Source organism: Polistes dominula, unplaced genomic scaffold, assembly GCF_049000335.1.
Source record: "Polistes dominula isolate Pdom_NZ unplaced genomic scaffold, Pdom_raw_medaka contig_77, whole genome shotgun sequence".
Taxonomy (NCBI): Eukaryota; Metazoa; Arthropoda; class Insecta; order Hymenoptera; family Vespidae; genus Polistes; species Polistes dominula.
The window spans coordinates 6269832-6292421 of NW_028301152.1; the positions used below are offsets into that span (position 1 = coordinate 6269832).

At 25.6% G+C, this 22590-nt stretch overlaps 4 protein-coding genes across 14 annotated transcripts; 3 read left to right on the top strand and 1 right to left on the bottom strand.

Annotated features, from left to right (window-relative positions):
• The first annotated feature begins 113 nt into the window (after positions 1 to 113).
• LOC107064370 (solute carrier family 35 member G1) lies at positions 114 to 3223 on the top strand. Of its 2 annotated transcripts, XR_016178397.1 has the most exons (4): positions 114 to 559; positions 774 to 989; positions 1242 to 2903; positions 3085 to 3223. XR_016178397.1 is itself a non-coding variant. In XM_015317018.2 (3 exons), exons 1-3 carry the CDS (start codon positions 248 to 250, stop codon positions 1722 to 1724), a joined length of 1011 nt encoding a protein of 336 aa, XP_015172504.1. In that variant the 5' UTR covers positions 114 to 247; the 3' UTR covers positions 1725 to 2994. The 2 variants fall into 2 exon arrangements, 1 of the variants encoding a protein (XP_015172504.1); XM_015317018.2 differs by lacking the exon at positions 3085 to 3223 and having other exon boundaries at positions 1242 to 2994.
• Positions 3224 to 5453: 2230 nt separating this feature from the next.
• On the bottom strand, positions 5454 to 11837 carry LOC107064368 (uncharacterized). The gene is given in 8 exon segments (XM_015317013.2): positions 5454 to 6505; positions 6508 to 6973; positions 7549 to 7876; positions 7936 to 8172; positions 8392 to 8514; positions 8786 to 9703; positions 10727 to 11092; positions 11681 to 11837. Coding segments are annotated over 7 exon segments (3282 nt in total). The 5' UTR covers positions 11056 to 11092; positions 11681 to 11837; the 3' UTR covers positions 5454 to 5624.
• Positions 11838 to 12234: 397 nt separating this feature from the next.
• On the top strand, positions 12235 to 15852 carry LOC107064229 (uncharacterized). Its single transcript, XM_015316653.2, has 7 exons — positions 12235 to 12767; positions 12923 to 13039; positions 13130 to 13217; positions 13365 to 13430; positions 13526 to 13600; positions 13704 to 13784; positions 13899 to 15852. The coding sequence occupies exons 2-7, from the start codon at positions 13007 to 13009 to the stop codon at positions 15203 to 15205; spliced, it is 1650 nt and encodes a 549-aa protein (XP_015172139.2). The 5' UTR covers positions 12235 to 12767; positions 12923 to 13006; the 3' UTR covers positions 15206 to 15852.
• Git (ARF GTPase-activating protein GIT1) lies at positions 15819 to 22356 on the top strand. 10 transcript variants are annotated; one of them, XM_089177944.1, is made up of 14 exons: positions 15819 to 15917; positions 16438 to 16500; positions 16833 to 16966; positions 17078 to 17190; positions 17304 to 17490; positions 17571 to 17701; positions 17791 to 17980; positions 18059 to 18131; positions 18718 to 18915; positions 18997 to 19163; positions 20449 to 20619; positions 20711 to 20893; positions 20970 to 21200; positions 21288 to 22356. In XM_089177944.1, exons 2-14 carry the CDS (start codon positions 16443 to 16445, stop codon positions 21486 to 21488), a joined length of 2037 nt encoding a protein of 678 aa, XP_089034070.1. In that variant the 5' UTR covers positions 15819 to 15917; positions 16438 to 16442; the 3' UTR covers positions 21489 to 22356. The 10 variants fall into 10 exon arrangements, with proteins under 10 accessions (XP_089034070.1, XP_089034068.1, XP_015172471.1 ...); XM_089177942.1 differs by lacking the exon at positions 15819 to 15917 and adding an exon at positions 15939 to 15965 and having other exon boundaries at positions 16824 to 16966; XM_015316985.2 differs by lacking the exon at positions 15819 to 15917 and adding an exon at positions 15946 to 16080 and having other exon boundaries at positions 16824 to 16966.
• Positions 22357 to 22590: the final 234 nt, after the last annotated feature.

Genomic DNA, 22590 nt, shown 5'->3' on the forward strand with positions numbered 1-22590 from the left:
CAAACACTTTTTATCTTGTTGTATAAATTTTGTGCATTATATATTTTACAATTACAGCTTTAATGTAGACGTTTGATACTACTTTATTTCACTTCACCTGTTAGGGATTATTAATCCTCTTTTAATCTTTTCGACGCATTAAGCTATATGCTAATTGTCTGTAACAGATCTACCGTAGACAGTAGTCTGTTACATGTATTACTTTCAAGAAAATTGTGTATAGTGCAGGTTTACAATCATTTTAGTTATGAAGTTCAGCATTAAATCTACAACTTCCTACAATAGTATCCACCCTACTTACCACTATAATGAACAATTTGCTAACAACATTGAAACGTACCAGGAAGGTACAAAATGGTTTGGTATACTTTTAGCTTTCCTATCTGGTACATTTTTTACAATCAGCTCTGCTTTAGTAAAAGCAATCCGTAATGTTGATCCGATGATATTGCTAATTATTAGAGCAGTTCTGCAAATATTAGTAATGGTTATTATTGCGATTAAAACAACTAAGAATATAATAGGACCTAAAAATCAACAAATGCTTATACACCTTCAGGTACGTATACTGATACATATATCCTAGAATTTCTGTTATTTATTTACTCGTATTCTTTTTCTATCAATAATAGAAGCTTGAGCTTATTTATTTTACAAATAATTATTTACATGATATTTCTGTTATAAAAATTTATACAAATTTTTGTTATCAAGAATTAAAGTTAATAGTATTTTAAAATTAAAACTTTTTGAAATGTGCAAATTTTCTCTAGGGTTTTGTAGGTGGAATGACATTATCATTATTATACTACAGCTTTAGAAAATTACCTTTGGGTGATGCTACAACAATTATATTTAGTTCTCCAATTATTGTTATTGTACTTTCCTTCCTATTCCTAAAAGAACCATGTGGTTTGTTGCGCATAATAGTTGCTTGTATGCTTTTTACGGGTGTTATACTTGTAGCTAGGCCTCCATTATTATTTCAGGTAAAAATGATTTATATTAAATAAAATATAGATATTTTTTATTTTACAACTAAAAATAATATATATTACCTATGCATCATATAATGTTAAAAATAAAAGCAACGTGTTAACAAGGTTCATAATTAGATATTTATAATTCAAATGTTGGATATTCAATAATTATTTCATTAATACATTTAAGGACTTACCAGTTATTCGATACACATTCATGTACGATATTAAAAAGATTCATATTATAATTTTGTTTTGCAGACACATAAAGCAGAACCATATGATGTTATAGGGTATGTATATGCACTGACAGCAGCTCTATTTACAGCCTTAAATATTGTGATAATGAGAAAATGTCAAGAAATACACTATTCCATAATTGTTCTAAATTTATCTACATGGTCACTCATAGCAGCAACATTTTTCTTCTTCATTATTCCTGGAAATAATGAACACAAGTTGATTTTACCAAATGACTGGTTTACGTGGGGTAAAATACTTTCTTTATCAATAACTGGACTTTGCGGGCAAGCTCTTGTAACGAAAGCTTTAAAAATTGAAGGAGCAGGGAAAGTATCGATTACTAGATCATTAGATATTATTCTAGCATATATTGTACAAATATATGTTTTTGGAGAAGAACCATCATCAACAAGTGTCATCGGAGCAATATTAATTATCTTTTCTGTCTTGTGTATGGGATTTGAAAAAGAAATTTATAATATTTGTGACTTTATTCCCTAAATAAACATACAATTTATTAAATTTTTTATCTGCTCTTAACTTAAATACAATTAATATTATAGATATATTTATGCATTTCAAAATGATATCAGTTATACTGATAATTCTGTTTCCATTTTTTTCCGCATTGTAAAATTTTACTATATTTATTTTAATGAATGAATATCTACATGCATTATGTTTACTTATACTTCAAATTAAAATTTGTATTTAATCAAATTTTGGTTTATAAAAAAAATTAGGATACCTCAAAATGTTCATAAATTATAAGCTATTGCACAAAATAGGAATATATCCAATTTTTGCAAAAACGTTATCTTTACCACAGTAGTAAAGTGTACATATACATACGTTTGTTTATATATAATATATAATATATATAATACATGTATACATTACATACGCGCCTACACGTATGTAAATTCTTTTACACATGCACTTATGCACGCGTGCATATTTACACATACACAGATAGAATTGACAATGATTTATAATGTGCAATACCCTGATCTCTATAAATTTATATAGTTAAAATACAATTGTGTACATATATACATATATACATATACATTGCAGTATATATGCATGAATATTATCTTTAATTATGTGTGAATCTAGATGATTATGTTTTTAATACAACTGTAATTTAAAAAAAAGTAAAACTACGATTAACATAATATCAAATCCAATGCGATGAAAAATACACTTTTACTAATTGCAAATACAAGTGCATTTTTATGAATGGCAATATAAATCCAATGCTTATATATCTATATATATTTTAGACTTTAATTTCCTAATAAAATGATTTATATACGTGACATTATATAACTATTCAAAATTTTATCATGCAACACATTATTGCAATGCTTAATTTATTGTAATAGTTTTATAAGTTTAAAGAGCCACGACCTACTTACACATGACAAGAGACTCACTCTAACAATTGAAACTTATATATATTTTATTAGATCTTGATTAAAGCCGTTCTGCATATTTCCTACACTAGTTGCCCTACATTTGCATTCATTAAATGATTTATACAATGTACAATGTGAAAACATATTTTCTAAAAATATTACATATTACAAGCAGGAATGTGATTTGTGTTAAATTCGATTCATTTATCAAAGCTATATTGTTAAAATTCTTAATCAATTTTTATGACTTATAATTTATGTAAGTAATATTTACATATTATTATTCAGACGCTGTTTCTTTTACTTTATACATAATATAAATTATAAATTTATATTTTACATTGGTCAAATATTTTTTATTTTGAAGTCTTATGACGTTATAATCTTGTTTTATAATAATACATGTTTTTAAATAGTTTCAATTTTGTTTTCATAAACAGATGAAGAATTATTAGGCTTTAACAATGGAAATTATTAGTTGCAAAATATGTACATTATACATTTAAACATAAAATGATATAATAAAAGTTACATTGTTAAACGTGATGAAGTTAGTTTACCTAAAATGGATTCTTCATTTATCAAGTCTTCTGAATCCATCATCAAAATGTGACTCATTTTTGGAAAAATAAAAATGAGTTTATAAATAGGCACTGTATCCCAATCCTGCGGACACAGGGAAGGGAATATCAAATAATAAAATATATTCATTTCTTCAAAAAGACTATGACAAACATTGCAGAAACTTTTATCATTTTCAAATACTTTTTTGCTATAAAAATACAGCATACGTTATTTTTGATTGATTTGCTTTGCATAATGCTATTGAAATATAATAAATTATCTTGTAATTTGATATATAGATGGAAAATAAAAGTTTACTTTTTAGAAACCTAACGTATATTTTAATATTAATATGAAAAATATATATAGAAAAGAATATTGGGCACATAAAATATACATATTAATTGTCGATTTTAAAAGTAAGTATTAAATTTCATGATCGTGTAATTAAAATTCATAATTTAATAGTTTATGGATAAATTCTATTTTTATTCGAAAAAGTCCGAGATATATGGTCAATTGCTAAGCTATAATAACACGTTTAAAAAAACATCAATTAATAAAAAAAAATATTAAATATTGAAAAAATAATTGTTATTTATTTGATAGTTTGCAATATCATTCAGTTTATAAACCTTCGAATTTTTGAATGATACTAAAATATATATACATATATATACATACATATATATACATACATATATATGTATATATATGTATATATATACATATAATATGTAAAAATATAAAATTAAAGAAACTACTAATTCTAAAATAGATTTTATAATATTGTCTTTTTTTTTTAAGGTGTGAAAGAATAATAAGAATACCATTCTAAGATATGACCTCTTTTATAGTAGATATAAAAATTACATTACAGCAAATTTCAATGATCTGTATTCATTCAAATATCGTTATAAACCAATGAAATAAGAAACATACTGTTACTATTTACGTCGAATAAAAGTCTTACAATCATTTTTCATAAAATATTTTTATCATTTAGTGATATTATACTTTAGCGCTTGACAAAAATACCTCTAATTTTCATAATAGATATTATTCAGCTTACAAATCTAAATATACAACAGAATGTACAACAATACATAACAGAATATTCAAAATAACATTTAGTTTTTAACTTTTTCATTATAATTTACATCTAGTATTTAGTTAATAAAATATAATAATATTTGTATTACACGTCGTGTATTACCCAAGTGAATTATTTTAAATTACTGTCATAGATATTATTACACATATTTTTATTAAATTTCAATAACAATGCAGTGTTCATAAAATAAATGTGCGTTTATACAGTAATAGTATTACTGTTATAATGACAAATGAAACAATAATACTACTAAACATTATTATACTAAAATTATTGAAAATTAAAAGTTGTTATTTGTATAAACATTATCCTTATAATTCCGAGTGAAATTCACACACGCGCGCGCATACACACGCACACATATACATGATAATTACAAATTTAATATAAATTTATTATTAACACTGCTTCTTTAAGAAAAAGATAGTATATTTGTCATAAATTCATAACAGGTTGCACTCAGAAATTACTATAATAAAAATGACTTTTTACTGATTTAATTCAAAAAGGGTTTGTTGTTTTTTAAGAATAATAAAGTTATTTCTGTAATTATTGCATTTATAATAATTACAGCTATATTAAATATACACGTTAATACTATTGCTGAGGGAAAAAAGTACAATTTTGTAGAGAATAATTGTATATTAAATTATAATATAAAGAAACAAATTAGATGGTAATTTATAAGTTTTATCTTTTAATTATACTATACCATTCAAAAAGAAAACAAATGTATAAATAAAATTATCTAATAACACAAGTAACATACTTTCTTGAATTAATTATTTATATGATTGAAATTTTATTTAATGATACACTTCAAGAAAATATGATCTACAGCCGATCTTTAATAATAAATTATAAATTAATAAATTTCTGGTTTTCAATGTCTTATTTAATATTTACTTTCTTAATTGTATGCATATGTATAAAATTATCTGAAATATTTCTTGTTGTTATTTAATTCAAGTTGACAATTATATTCGAATCAAAACTTTTTTCTTAAAAACATATGTAGTATAAAATTAACATAATGTTACCTAAATAATATGGTAGTTGTGGTTTTTATATTTTTAGAATAATTTGACAACTCATAATAACTCATAAAATTAATAACTTTGGAACATATCAAGAACATAAAGTTTGTTCTGCAGAATAACAAATAAGAGATACTTTAGTATAAAATAAAGCTAACTTTAATTAATTGAATTTCAATAATTGTTAAAAATTGATTCATTAAACGAGTGCATTTAGAATAGAACAAATTTTCATACCTGCTTTCATAATATTAGACAAATTAAATCAAATATGTATTGGTACATGCACCAAAAGCTCAGCACGACTGGAGAATACCATAGAACACATTTCACATGTGTATTCCAAAGTATCTGGTATTATAGTTTCTGCGACTTCATCCACAGGTGTAATAACACTATGAACAGCCATAATTCTTTGAGGTGTAGATTCTACCTTTACACTAAGTTGAACATTTCCATTCCCAATATTATCATTATTAGTCACTGTATCAATATCAGGAAGAATGGTTTCTTCTTCCGCTGTAACTACGTTAGCTTCAAAAGCAACTTCTAGGCTACCCCCATCTACTGTGTGCTCCTCCATTAACCGTATAGAATTAGTATTTTCTGTATTGTTATTATTTTGTGTTTCACTTTCATTTATATTTTCATTTGGTTCTTCTTTTATATTTATTTGCTTTTGTTTCTTTATTTTCTTAAAAACAGTAGACTTTTTTCTAGGTGTTCGATCTAATTTATCATTGTTTATTTTTACAATATTACTATGATTATTACTATGATTACTATCCACAGATTTTTGTACACCAGGCTCTATTTTTATATTTGTTAGCATTGGTGGCTGTACTTGTGTTGATAATTTTACATCTTCTTCCTTTGGCTTTGGAAATGTTGCAGGTGTTAACTGTAATTTTCCCTCAATATGATAACTAACATTTTTTGTTCTTGGTCTATTCCTTTCTCCCCCAGTGAAGATACCCAGTTTATGTTCACTTGGCATTACTTTAGGAGTTCTTGTTACCATCGTTTTGGTTTTTTGACCTTTTTTAACACCATCACTACCCATTTCAACAGGTACTCTTGTTTTTTGAGTGTGTATCATTTTAGGTCTTCCTGATTGACATGTTGTTTGCCCTTCATTTTTTTTTCTTCTTTCCTCAATTTTTTCTTCGATAATTTTGATTTTGCAGGATTCAATTTAGAATTAGTTACTATTGAATTTATATTTTGTAAAGAACTCTCAAAACTTTTAAGAACATTTTGATAACCTTCTTCGACATTTGATCTATGTTGTTTATTTTTCCTACCAAGTTTCCGTTTTGTATTATCATCTGAATCAGATCCACCTTCAAGTGTATCATAATTTTCATTAATTCTCAACATTGTAGTTGTTTCATGAGGCTTCAATTTACGTCTCCTTTTATATTTGCGTGGTCCGGTCTGTGGTTGACGTTTTAGTGCAGTGTTATCATCACAGTGTTGAACTATATGAGCAACAATTTGTTCTGATGTTGCAAAAGCATCACCACAAACTTTGCATAAAAATGGTGTAATACTACCAACGCATTTTGGATCAGGACCTGAATGATGAGCTCGTACATGTTCTCTAAGAACTACCTATATAAAATGAAATATTATTAGTAATTTTTATTAATCTTTATCTCCCTTTCACAGGTTTGAGAAAATTATTCTATTAGATATAGATCTATTCTATATAGAGAGAGTCAGTTAATACCAACCATCAAAACAACTTTCACAATTTTATTAGAAAAAAAAAAAAAATGGTTAAAATAAAAATTATTTTGTATTGAAAGGGACATCGTTATGGGAAACATTTTTCTCTAATGAAAGCATATAAATTGGAAGGTTATCCTCATTTTGTTTTTTTTTTTGTTTTTTTAATAAAACCATACATTTTCTAATACCTACATTTTAGCCCTTACCAAGGCAATTTCAATTGTTGTCCATAGTCAAGATCACGGACATAAGCAGAGTAGAAAAATTAAAATTACTTATAGATGTTTTCCAAATAGAAGACTCGAAATGTTCCCCATAACATAATGTTTTTCTCAATAACAAATAATTTTTATTTTGAAATTTTTTTCTATCACCAAAATTATCAATCAAAGAAGTCTTTTTGATGATTGGTTTTAGATTACCTTCACTCTGTATATAAATTATTATTTCCTTACTCTTTGATTAAATGCACGAGGGCAGATAGCACATCCATACGGTTTTTCGCCTGTATGAATCCGCTCATGTTTTCTCAATGTGCCACCATCTGCAAATGCTTTCCGACAAAACCTACAACCATAAGGTCTTTCTCCTGTGTGAATACGAATATGTATTTGCTGAGAGCTACGACTTCCAAATGTTTTTCCACATTCGTGACAAGGAAACGAACGACCACCTAGTTCTTTATTATGAAAATGACGATGACTCACAAGAGCTCTACCATCAGGAAATTCTTCTCCACATTCTTCACATTGAACCATTTTGTTACGATGTGAAACCATATGCCTATAAATAAATCCATTTAAATTATTTTCTTATTGTATGTTGTCAATTTTATAATTTACCTTCGTAATCTAGCTTTGCTATGAAATTGTTTTCCACATTTTGTACAATCAAATGTTTTATCAACATTATGTACCCATGAGTGTTTGATTAAACTGCGTTTATCTTTACATGTTTTCCCACACAGCGTACATGTATTTGGTGGAGCATCTTCTGCGTGGTTCTGACGAACATGCTCTGCAACTTCGGCATCGTCACGACATCTCTGCCCACACAATAAGCATCTACGACTAGGAGATCTAAATAATGAGATGAAAACAATTATTAGTAAATTAAGAATTACAATAAAAATATAGAACTCATCATTGGGAAGACAAGATATAAATGAGATTAGATTCACAAATAATGTATCTAAACGTAATTAGATATAAAAAGTCAAGAAAGCAAAAGAAATTATATTGTATGCAAAAAAAATTATTGCAACTTTTGTAAAGTTTAATAATTAAGATATATCATACCTAGCATGAAGTTCGGCATGCGCTAATAAAGCTAATGCTTCTTCAAACCATTCACCACATACATTGCACACGTGATGCTGACTTGAACCTTCCATTATGTCTATTTCTTGTTTGACATGAATCCTAATGTAACCAATAGTAAAATAAAAATTATAGTATTACCACAGAATTATAATAATTGTTAATTATTTATGTGTATCAAATTGATAAAAATGGTACATAAAATTACAGAATTTATTCAATAATTTTAATTATTGAAAGAAACTCAAAAATGTAAAGTCTATTATGGACATGATTTATAACAGAACATATTAATTTTTAAATATAAATAAATTTTTATTGTATTTATACTTTTAAGCATCTGTTTTACTTTGAATATATATATATGCCTTACTTTTGATGTCGTTTAAGCAAATCTAGACGTTGAAAAGGAACTCCACAAGTGTTACAACAAAATTCTCCAAATCTCTCATCACCTGTGTATGTAGCATCATTGGTATCATAATCTTCTATGTCCAATTGTGTAGTACCTCCATGTTTAATACGAACATGTTCTTTTAAACTATTAACATCCCAGAACATTTCACTACAAGAAGTACATTCAAATGGACTATCACCACCATGAACTCGAGCATGGGATGCAAGAGCTTTTTCTCTCGCAAACCCTACACCACAATATTGGCAAACATATGGTTTTGTGGGATCTGTAATAGGCCACCGTGGAGGTTGCTGCTCATGAGGTACTGGTGATATTTGTTCATTCCATCTTGAACTTGATGGATAATTATTACCACGAACTGGATTTCGATTAGTCATTTCTTCTAATAAGCGCATATCTTCGTCCACATAATCATAAGATTTATTAACATATTTATTCATTTCAATTTTTATATCATCACTTCTTTTTGGAATAGTTGAATTGTTTTTACGTTTTCTTGGTGCATTGGATTGTACTTTCTTACGTCTACCTTTATTAGTTTCTTCTTCCTCGGGGGCTAAGGAGTCGTCATCATTTAAATCGTCATCTAAGCCATCCCGAGATGGTGCATAAGCATGAGTTTTTAAATGATTCATAAGATCACATTTTCGTACATAACGAGCTCCACATAAATTACAATGATGAGGACGATCAGTTTGATGTGATACCATATGATTCATTAAATTTGCTTTTTTCCTGAATCTTCGACTACAAAAATCGCATGGATATGGACGAATATTTGTATAAGAATCTTGATCTGTAGGTAATGGTATTTCCATGTCATCATATTCTAATAGATTGTCACTAGAAACTTTCGTTTCTGGAATTTCAACGCTTTAATAGAAAATATTTTTTCATTAAATTTTTATCAAATAAATTATTAATAATTATAGTTCATATACAAATACATAATTGTGATTTAATTTTACAGTATAGCAGATGAGTCATTTAATTTGATGATCTTATATTATTCTAAACAATACGCAGTATAAAAAAATGTTACAACCTAAAATTTACTTGAGATTGAAAAGACATAAGTCAATATTTTTTTCTTCATGGGCAAACTATTTAAAAAATATGTATTTCTGATCAGTAAAAAATCTTAACATTAGTATCAAATAATTCATTTGATTTATCTACTTCAGTAGACACTCAAAAATAGTGAAGTACTATTTAGTATGATAATATTGATAATATTATAAAATCATATTGTACAGACAGAATGGATTAAAAGTATTCAAATTTTCTATCTGAAAATCTGCTGTTTTTTCTCTACAAAATTTACTATATTCTTCTTTTTACTTTCCCTTTTATGGGTTTAAAAGTACTTCTCTATCAATAACTTCTTATATTTATTCAATACTATCAGAAAGGTTAGATCTTTTTTCACCTCTCTAGAGTCAATAACACATGGTTTTATCTTTTGTTTCTTTGGATGGGTCACTCATATTAGTTACTAACAGTGGCTATGTAACTTGACTTTAATGGTCGTACTGAGAACTAATAATCCTATGTAGCTAAACCGTAGACTAGAATTTACTACATCAAACGTACTTCATATAATATCAAAATGATAACGGGTATCCTGCATGCTGTGTATAACAAAAATAATAAATGTTACATTTTCACTAAAATTAATTCAGTATCTTTATCTCTCAAATCATACAATATTTTGTTATTAGATTTTTTATTTTGTTGCAAAAAATAAGATAACTAGATGATTGTGTTGTATGTTCTCTTTAACGTTCAGGAACTCTAAATTGAATAATTTTATTAAAGAGCAAATAGTTCAGAATAATTAAAGGTTATCAAGTCAAATAACTAATCAAATATATTTGTTATAGATAAGAATCTTACCCATCATCTGGACCAGATCTGTCCCAATTATCTGCAATTACTTCCTCTGTGACTTGTATATTAAGATAATCATGACCTTGATCTTGTGGTACTATATAAATGGAGTCCATATCATTAGTCTGAGGAACCATTAGGATTTCAGATTCTGTCGTTGGAGGTACATTGGAAACGGATTCTCCTGTTTCTTCTACTGTAACTTCTTCACAGGCTCCTATTACTTCTTCTTCTGGTGCTACCAGTTCTGCTTCCAGACCACATATAACTTCTTCGTGAATCACATTTCCTACCTCTTCCACCCATTGCAAAGTTAAATCACCAGTAACATCCATTTTGTTGAAATATAATGTTATTTATCTTCAGAAGTCACTGCAATATATAAAATGAATATTCTTTGAATTACAAAATATAACTAATTATTATGAATAGAAAGTTCATTCACTGATAATAGCATTGACTTATATTGATCAAAAAATAGATTACAAGTATTTCAACATAATCAGTAAAAATTTTGTAAAAAGAAAGATTATTTTATTCGTTTCATTAGAAAAATATAAAACAATATTTCAACTTTAAATATTTTAACATTCTACAGAATAAATCAGAGGCAATAGTAGAATAACAGCATATTTAGAATATTGATGTGTAAGGTTATACTATATAGGTTATGACTTTAGAGGTTATAAGTAATCATAACATTATGTATTAATGTAAGACAATGTTAATGAATAAAATAATCTATGTGTCAATTGCATAATACATTAAAAATTAAGAGTGAAAAATTGGATAGTAACATTTCACGCACGATAAAAGTAGTAGCCATAGCCTTTATGCTGCCAAGCCTTCTATCATCCAACTACGAATTATAAATTGCTCTACGTACGCACGTTTTCATGCGTCAATATAAATTTTTATATCAGTTTATTGAAAGTCTATATAAGTATAATGATAACTTACTGTTAAATTTCATCAACACAATTATTAACCTAACCAAAAATACTTTATACAGCCGAGAACAGCGTCGACCTTCGGTTGTTTTCAATTTGGAGGGGATACGTTTAGAAATAAATTTAACAAAATGGCCGTCAGATGTTTCTTCAGTGAATAAAGAATATTTTAGATAAGAAATGTCTACCAACATTTGTATATCACTATAAATTGTCCAATATAATTTGAACCAATCACTTAGTGACTTTTATTAATTTTTAAACGTTTGATATTGCACTTGATGTAATTTTTAAATATTATCTATTACTTTAAACACTGAAAGTTATTTTTAAATACGTTTTTCTTGCTTTTTCAGCAATTCAGAAACTTGAAAAATGATAAAAGAACAGCCATTTTACACTTTATATCGATAAATGGAGAACTAATTTGTACAAATTTTAAATTGATAATTTTATTTTTGTCTGACGCACTAGTATAATTTTATTATTGCATGATTATAAAACAATATATTTTCAACAAAATAATTTAATTATAAAAGTATATTTGTATATATAATGTATGTATTTAAGAAAATTTTGGTGTCATGTACGTACTCTTTTTCTTGCTCGTTTATATATGGTGGATCAAAAGTTCCCAGATGATTTTAAAATCAACTACAAGCTAGTTAATGTACAAGCTAAGTTTAAAATAATATTAAAATTAAATTAATTAGCCTTTCCAGTTTTTAAAAAGACTGTGATTTTTAATGTTACCTAGAAATTTTTGTCCCACCTTGTATAATTGGAATAAGTCATGAATATTCAGCTTTATATTTATACTGAAATAACCAATTGAACGCGCAAAAACATTTGATCGTTGGCCCGCCTTTATTATTTAGAAATATTCAAATTATATTTAATTATTTAACCGAATATTTATATATATAATATAGTTAATAGAATTTTATACATAAAAGATTCCACAGAAATTTACGGAATAACTGAAAAACGTGTTGTTCGTTACCAATGTACTTTTATACTGCTGTGAAAATCAGTTACATAGAACATTAATCATGTAATTGTCAATTAACAAGTCTTGTTCCATTTAAATTTATAAGGTAAAATTAACCATTCTAGTATATTTAAAATATAAATAGGAATATACATTTTTTTATTTATTAAATTTTTATAATTCTTTTTTGTAATTTTGTAATTTCTCTAGATTTTTATTTTTTGTATTTACTCGAAAGATACTAATTAACTGGAATTTCAGATAAATTAATTGATGAAACGACTAATACTTTTAAATTTATTAAAATCGGTTTATAAATTTAAATATATATTAATAATATAAATAATGGCAATTGCCCTTAAAAACTGGCATTCTACTGTAAGTATACAAAACCAATATTATATGTCGATAATATTACAATATATTAAGTCAATTATTTTATAAATATATCTATATTTTCTCATATAGGGAAAGCTAAACATAAATTCTAATGAAGTTATCAAGCTATCACGAAATACATCATGGTCAGAAATATCTTCAACTGACAAAATAAAAGGTAAAAATAAAATCAAGTATAAAAATATGTTCATTTTTATATAATTGATTGAATTTAAATTTCCTGTAATTTATTATAATCTATTAATATTATTTTACTTATTTGTGATATATATTTCAATAGTATAACTATGTATTCCATTTTTAGAACGTTTAAAGTATCAACCTGTAAGAATAAGACAATTGCCTGATTCAAAACAAATTTATCAGAGTGGTTTGTATACACTTCGATCATTTTTATAATATTTCACATAAAATTGATTGCGATTGTCTAAAATTTATCTATTAACTTAATTTACTTAATTCTAGCACGCAAGAGAGAACCAGAGAGATTAAGAGTTCCTTCTAAAGACAAGAGAGTCGAATTAATTTCAAGCAATAATGGTATATTTATTATCTTATAATATTTATTTAGCTGTTTTAATTAATCTTATTTTTTAATAATATAGCAGTGTTATTTTTTATTTAATAATACACATTATTTTAGTTAAAGAAAAGTCACAGCAAAAAAACTTAATGAAAATGAATTTTCATGATAAAAGTATTCAATCAAATTCTAAAAGTAACAGTAAGTTTATTATTTATTGATCCTTAAAATAATTATCATTTCAACTATTTATTTTTTATCAGTTAGATAAACATATTGTTAACTGTTAAAATTTTGTGTTTATTCTTTTTTTAGATAAAGAGATATCCTTTAATGTAAATAAAGGTAATCGGAAAATACGGAGAAATTTAAATTTAAATTTTGTATCTCCAACAAAACAAATAGAAAAAAATAATAGTATCGCGTTACCAGAGGTTCAAAAAAATAGTAAATCAATTTGCTCCAATTCGAAAAATTATCGTTACAGAAAAAGTTTTCTTTTACCTCCAAATTTTATAAAAAGTAAGTATTTAAAGGAACAATGTAGCAAAGTTATTCCATCATCTACTACTATGAAAAATGATACGATAACAAATTTGGATGTATCTGAAGTTTCAAAAAACTTATATATTAAAAATTCAAATGTGAAAATTTGTTCTTCTATACAAAATACACATAATAATTCGCAAATGGAAGAAAACTGGAAGTCACAGAAACGTTTACAGTATAATTGTAAAAGTAAGAGAAATACATTGCATAAATCTATTGATAACGAAGTCCCATTATTTTGCGATGAAAGTGAATTTATAAGAAAAAATATTACATCAACAGATAATAAAATACAAAAACAAGAGCAATGCAACATAAATAGTAGTAATTTTTCGATGAATAAAAGTACTGATAATTTACAAAAAATATCCAATGAATTAAATAATATAATTCTCACAAAAGGATCAGAAGTGTCTGTAAATAATGATATTACAGGCTTCTCAAAGAAAGACTATTTATGTGTTGATAGAAATACTATTGTGTCTTTAAAATCCACTTTGGAAGATATGTTAAAAGTATTTCAAGATAATGCTCTAAAAATAGATTTATTACTAAAACATATTAATAAACTATTTCATGTTAATACTGATTCAATAGAAGAACAAGTTCATACTGTTGATTCTAATAATGAAATGATAAAAAAGACTTCAGAATTGAATCTTGAAGAAAAAATAACAGAAGACAATAATATTGATACTGTAAGCAGCAGTAAGAAAAATAATATAAAAATAGAAATGGAAAAGCCAGTTGAATTAAAAGAAGAAGAGAAAGAAAATATTTCTGAAAACTTAGAACTCCCATCGAATCATACTAATATTGATCACACTAAATCTTTGCAACTAACTCCACAGGTTCTTCAAATCACTATACCAACTTATACTAAGGTTGGTGAATCAGCCTTGCAAGACTACATAAACTTGAAGGCATCTCTTAATTTTTTAGAAACACCATTAGGTAAAAAGATCCAGCCACGTATACAAACAAACAAGAATGTAGTACCAAATATTCCTAAAGATAAGTCATATCTTTCCAGTAAAATTTTTACAGAACTACAAAATTTACATGGCGAATAAGCAAATGTTTATATGTATATGTTTTGCATATGCATGCATGCTGTCATGCATCTGTACAGTATTTTTTTAAATATTTAAAAATTTATATATATATTCTATCTTTTAAATTTGAAAAAAAAATCCTAATAAACTTGGACCCAGATCTAATGTGTTTTTGCAATAAATCAATTTTACTGTGATATAAATGTAGTTCATCATAACGAATGATAGATTTGCTGAATATATGGACATTACCATCGCATGAATAACTGTTTTACATGCCTCCATAAAATTTGATATATTCTTAATTACATCACATAGAATTTAAATGCACATTTATAGTTCTTTTTTTGGTTATTAACTTACAATTAGTTATTTCTTATTTTAATATAAAAATATTTTATGTGTTGAAACTTAAATCTGCTTAACTCTGGAACAAAAAAGTTTACAAGTTTACATTTATTAGGATGTTTTTTCTCAAATTTAAGACAAATTCAAAACTATAATTAATATAAATTTAATATAAGATTTCAGATGTTTTATTTATTATTTGTACTTTTTAATTTATGGTAATTTACGTTAGTTGAGAGAGAAATTATATATATATATATATATATGTAATTATAAATATACGTGATTTATCGAATAAAACCGCAAAGAGATTCCTAGTTGTATATGTAGTAATGTAGTATCTCCTTCTATTATATTTATTTATTATGTCTACATATAGATGGTGCGTAAGTAGTTAGGTTTTAATTGTATTTCAGATAGAAATAAGAGTGTAGGTATTTGAAATCGAAATGAAGGAATAAATGTCTAGATAGATATAAAATGAAAGTAAAGTCAGTTGATACTTTATTTTCCCTACTGTGTTCATTATTTCGCAATTCGAAATAGTACGTAGTGATTTTGTTTGGACAAGGGTGGTATGAATTTCTTGTTGTAAAGTGGATCGAATTGATTTTCGAAAAACGATGCACCTTGAACTACAAAATTATTTTTATTTTACGCGTAAATTGTTCTCTTTATTATGTTCACATTACGACAAATTTCATGAAAGCTACTATTGCTTACTGCAATCGTGCATTTAGCCAAGAGGACTCACGTCACGGTAGCTTTATTAATAAGTAAAAGACGTCGAGTTTGTTATTTAGAATCATATCAATAATGGTTATTAATTGTTGACGATTGTTAGTTAATTATAAAATATTTTTCTAGTTTATTTTGATGTAATAAAATATATTATTAAATAGGAAAAATGGCTCGTCCTAAACACAGAGTTAATGGAGATGTGTGTGCTGATTGTGGAGCTGTTGGTAAGTACATTAATTTTGTCCATTTTAGTTATTGACTTATAGTACTTTAGATATATAAATTATATTATATATAAATAATTTCTATATAATGTAATGAATATAATAATGTTTTAAAATAATTTGTACACATTTATAACACGAAATGTAAGCATTATTTACATATTCTTTGCACCCTTATACATGTTCTGAATATATTTTTGATGATATAATTGTTGATCTTACGTCCCTAGTGACACAACTACTGATCTTTTAGAGACAAAAATGAATATAATATTTTAATATATTTTAGATATATTTATATGTTGTATATAAATAAAAATAAGTTTCTACAGAACCAGGATGGGCCTCAATAAACAGAGCTATTTTATTATGTGACGATTGTTGCGGCATACATCGTAGTCTTGGACGACATATATCACAAATTAAGTCACTCCATAAAAGTATTTGGAATATAAATCTGCTTAATGTTAGTAATAAAATATATATATATATATATAATAATAATAATTCAAATACTTTAATTCATGAAGAGTACTTACATATTGGCTAATAATATACAATATTTGTATACATACAGATGGTACATACATTAAATGAAAGTGGAGCAAACAGTATTTGGGAACATTCTCTCTTAGATCCTAACCATTCTAAGATTAGCAGAAGAAAACCACAAGCTAAAGATCCTATACAGTTAGTATAAAATGCAAAATATCTTATGATTATTTATAATATTTTGCATAGAAATGTTAAATAAATTTTATTTTAATATTTAACTTGTAATTCAAATACAAATTTGTTTTTAGTCCCATTAAAGCAGAATTTATTAAAGCTAAACATCAACATTTAGCCTTTATATTACGACCTAGTAAAGAAGAATGCTGTAGTGAAGAAGAACTTAGTAGACAATTACATAGTAGTGTTCGTACATCCAACTTGGAGACTTCATTAAGATTATTGGCACAAGGTGCTAATCCTAATTATTTTTATAAGGCAAGTAGTATTAAGTGTGTTATTACTTCTTTATATGCTTCTTTATATATTTTTTTAATACTCTTTTCTTTTTTTTTTAGGAGAAAGGTACAACTCCTTTGCATGTAGCCGCAAGAGCAGGACAAATATTACAAATAGAATTATTGGTTGCCAATGGTGGAAATCCTAGTATATTAGATTCAAATGGGCAAACATCTACAGAAATTGCTAAGTAAAGATATTACAAATCCTAAAACTTATTATTATTATTGTATATCCATATCTATACATGTATATTTATAAATAATTTTATTCTTTTAGAATGGCAGGTCATTTAGATTTATCAGAACGTATTAAAGAATGTATGTATGAAGTTACTGACAGATTAACGTACTATGTATGTTCACAAAAGCCAGATCATCGATCGGATGAACATTTAATCATACCTGAATGTGCATCAATGGTGAAATCAAACGATTCAATCAACGAAGGACATAATAGACTGCAAACGGTGAATAATTATTCTATTATCTTATAATAATACATATTCTTTTGTTCTAAATGTTTCTAAAAATGGTTGTAATTTTAGCTATCAAATCATCTATTAGAAGAACTCGCAATAGATGTATATGATGAAGTGGACCGTAGAGAAATGGAAAAAAGTTAGTATTATATTATGTTTGTATTTATTGCATTCAAAATATCACTTATATATAAGTTGTTGCAAGATTTTTATTGCATTTTTTCAGACAATTAAAATCGACATGACTAAAAAAAGAATTAATTTTATTAATTGTCAATATGTTGATCATTAATATCATCTTTTTGACAAAAAGAGTTTAATAAATAAGTTCACAAAATACGATAAAAATTATGCAACGACCTAATACTAAAATATATATATTAGTATACCAAAATTTATATGTAATGGCAATTATATTAGATTAAGATAAAAACTTAATATCCAATTAATGATAATTAACTCTGTTAATTTTTTATTGCATTATTCCCGAAGAAGGGTAAGTTAAAATAGATACAAAAAAATATATTTAATTTAGAAATAGTTTGAAATAATTTAATAATGGTGTAAAAAATTAATTAAATTTTATATACTTATGTAATAAAAAAAATAGATTAACATTATTACATATTTTAATGTTAGTATAGAAAATATTTTTCTTTATAATTTTATATAATACTCTTTATTATGTAATATTATAATAATTATTAATTATTGATTTTTTATAGTTTGGTTTTCTACTGCATCATCACCAGAGAGATGTACAGTTCCATTTTTACCTGTTAATCCACAACTGTCCACAACAAGAAATCAAGGTAGACAGAAATTAGCAAGGTTTATTCCAAAAGAATTTGCTAGACTTATTATAGATCTACTTACTGAAAGTAATAGAAGACACATGCTTTCAAACAATATATCATTGCAAGGTTTGTCAATTTCCGTAATATATAGAAAAATAACATGTATTAAATATTAACAAAGATATATATATATGTGTCGTATTTAAGATCCTGTGGTATCAATGCTTCGCAAAGAACAATTTGGTAAACATGGATCACAAATGTCTGACGACGAACCTTTATATGACAGTGTAGCATCTGATGATGATTATACTTTAACTTCAATAGATAATACCGCAACAGAATTATCTACTCAGCTGAAAATTGCCGATGAGGTATAATAAGAATTATAATTATAATCTATACGATTTAAATTTGAATTTTAAATTAGATCTGTTAAAATTTAGAAGTAAAAATTGTTTAGACTTATTAAAATAAAATTAAAAAAAATATATATATATACACACATTCATCTTTTTTAAAATAATACAAAAATACGAAATGAAAATATTTCTAAATTGTTAATAATATGTTGTTTTTCGTACAATCATTATACTTATTGAAGAATTTTTTATTTAATGAACTTATGTACTAACATATTGAAGGTATCAACTTTGGTAAGAAAAAGAAGAACTCGGAATCGACTAAACTCATGGCTGTTCTGTAAGCAGTGTTATTAGGCAAGTGCACAACATTGTTGGTGCATGTGCAAAAAGTACAAAGTTCTATATTTCTGTGTGTGTGTGTGTATATACATATTGAAATATATTAAATATTTGTGAAATGGCTAAATATCATAAAATGATATGAAATATATTTAAATAACAAATTATCATTTACATAACAAATAGTCAATACCTTTTTTGCAAGTGAAATTACTGACTTTACTCATCACAAATTTAATATATATTTAATCTTTACTCTGTGTGTGTATGTTGCTTATTCTTTCCAATTTATAAGGCAGTAAAAAAGGAGTTTAATATTTAAAGGGTTTATAGTACTTATTAAGAGAAGTAACAAATATCTAATTAACGTAAGTTCTAAAATTAACCTTTTTAATATAAATTACCTTTTATATTATTTATGAGCGTTGGATATCATAAGCGAGTCTCTTAGCAACTCATAATAAACTTGTCTTGACAACTTGGAACTAATGTATTCCTAAGTGAATTCCACTGTGTACATTCAATATGTTTCCAAGAGACTCTCTTACAGTATCGAATACTCATAAATAATAAAAGTTAATTTACATCTAAAAAGTTGATTTTAGGACCCTTGTTAATTAGATATTTTTTACTTTTCTTGATAAGTACTAAAAGTCTTTCAAATTTTTAACCCTTTTTTTTCTACCACCCTATATATATATATATATATAAATGTTTATAACAAAGTTATACATACAGAGAGGATTTAGAGTTTCTTTAGTCGTAATTAGCAAAAGAATGTAAAATATTTGAAAGATTTTTCTTCCTCTATCAACTGTCTTAGAAATATATAATCAATATAGCATATTACTTCTCATAATTTGTAATAATTATTAATATAGTGTGTTGTATGATGTTTTATTTTTTCCCCTTCATTTTTTATGTAATTTATATTTTGTGCATTAACTTTTTTTAGGATGTTTTCATTCCAATGGCGAAAGGTCTTCCATCTGTAGTAGAAGTTCTAAAGAAACAATTAACACTTTCAGAATCTACTGTTCGAGATTTACAGAGTCAAATACATATTCTTCAAAATACTGTTGATCAACTGAAACAAGAGAATGTTAGTTTAAAACAAATAATTGAGGTAAGAAAAGATTTCAGAAATAACAAGTGTTATTTTAAATTTAATTAATTGGATTTTTTCATTAATAAACTAAAATAATAATTTATTGCAGCATAATAAAGCATCTACTGATAGTATTTTAAATGGACATATTGGAAGTGAACAAGAACCAGAATTAGAACCAGTTTTAGATATTAAGACATCTATTTCAAGAAGCAACCAACGACCTGCATCTATGTATGAAACGAGAGAAGGTTTACGAAAACAAAATTCATGGTCTACAACTATTTGTCAGGTTATTTAATTATTTTTGTAAAAAATATATTAACGTTGAACATTTTTTTTATTTTTATATCATTTGCTTAATACAGACGAACAGAGATACAGAGGCTTTATCTCGTGCAAATACACAAAGTTTATGGGAGTATGGCATTCCTACTCTACCTCCAAGTGAAGAGGTAACAAGAAGAACAGAGCAAGTTACAAGGAGGATACAAGAATTATGGATGGCTATGCAAGATCCACATCAACGCGAAGCTTTTGTACCATGCGCTGAACGTATACGTGTTGCTGTTGCGGAATTAACAGCTATATTTCCACAGGTAATAAAATTACGCTATATGGTTTAAAATAATATTTTCTTATTAAAAAATATTAACAATTCTGACATTACTTATTGCTGACTATAGAATCCTATAGAAGATAATATTAAATCAGCTTTACGTCAATTAAATGGTAACACTGGTAGACTACAAGCAGAATGTTCTGGTCTTCAAAGATGTACTGGTGACGTCGAACATATAGGCCATTGCCTACAGCAAGTACGTTCTTGTGCGTACGATATTGCCAAAGCAACTAAGCTCCTTGTTACCCAGTTTCAAATCTCTTAGAATCGATAATATTAAAAAATACATAGACAAAAAGTATTATAACATATCTATTTTTATAACAATCGTACCAAATGTAAATATTATGTATAGTGCTTTTTTATAGAACTGGAGAAAACAGAAAATTATATTGGTGAAGTGTTGTGTTAAAAATGAAAACTATTTTTTATTTATAATTCTATAATAGAAGAGCTACTATTATATATCTCTTAAATTATTACAACTGTCTAAAACAATTAGTTCATATTACAAAGCACGAATTAAATTAACTAACTTAAAAACATATGTAATTATATATGATTTACATTTGAGAAAGACTGAATGTCCATGAACCAATGAAGTCTATGAACATATAATTTAGTTGTTAGATTTTATTACATAAAATACATTATGTTATTATAATTTAAAAAGAAGAAAAAACATTGTAACAATAGCTATAGATTAGTATATTTACGAAATAATTATGAATTTTATTCTATATTTGCATGTTTAAAATAAGTAATATTTGAAAATTTATTCATATATATATATATATACAATAAATTCTGATATCTTTTTGTTGTAATTTAAAAAATATATATATATATGTTTTTATAATCACTAATAATTATTTTTAGTGATAAATTGTTAAATTTACTATATCTTATATTTGTATTTGTTAAATCATTTTATACCTAAAGATGTTTAAAAAATGACGTTGAATGTGGAAAATTGTTCAAAATAATGACGTTTAATTTGGAAAATTAATCTAAAACAACAGTAAAGAGTTTAACTTATTAAAGATTTACAACATTTACGCATAATTATACCTCATTTGTCTTAATGAATAAGTACATTTTGCATGAACCATTAATAAATTATTGTAAATATTTTTTGGAAGTTTTTATTTATCCTACAAATAAATTGTTTATTTTATAAATAATTTTATCTTTATCTTTATCATAAGATTAAATGGACAGATTATGTTTTACTTATTATATATTACTTGTCAAATCATACAACTTAATTTATTAAATTAAATATATATTTATCTTATCTAAAAAATGTAATAAAATATTTTAAAATGTTATTAGCTATGTTAAATTAATTAAAATTTTATTCTATT

Bases quoted from the DNA above. Each gene is read 5' to 3' on its own strand.
- LOC107064370 (XM_015317018.2), top strand. From the start codon at position 248: ATGAAGTTCAGCATTAAATCTACAACTTCCTACAATAGTATCCACCCT. The intron at 560-773 runs GTACGTATACTG...AATTTTCTCTAG, and splicing joins AAATGCTTATACACCTTCAG to GGTTTTGTAGGTGGAATGAC. The intron at 990-1,241 runs GTAAAAATGATT...TTTGTTTTGCAG, and splicing joins GGCCTCCATTATTATTTCAG to ACACATAAAGCAGAACCATA.
- LOC107064229 (XM_015316653.2), top strand. From the start codon at position 13,007: ATGGCAATTGCCCTTAAAAACTGGCATTCTACT. The intron at 13,218-13,364 runs GTAAAAATAAAA...TTCCATTTTTAG, and splicing joins TTCAACTGACAAAATAAAAG to AACGTTTAAAGTATCAACCT. The intron at 13,601-13,703 runs GTATATTTATTA...ACATTATTTTAG, and splicing joins ATTAATTTCAAGCAATAATG to TTAAAGAAAAGTCACAGCAA.
- Git (XM_015316981.2), top strand. From the start codon at position 16,238: ATGAAAGCTACTATTGCTTACTGCAATCGTGCATTTAGCCAAGAGGAC. The intron at 17,491-17,570 runs GCAAGTAGTATT...TTTTTTTTTTAG, and splicing joins ATCCTAATTATTTTTATAAG to GAGAAAGGTACAACTCCTTT. The intron at 18,916-18,996 runs GTTTGTCAATTT...GTCGTATTTAAG, and splicing joins AAACAATATATCATTGCAAG to ATCCTGTGGTATCAATGCTT.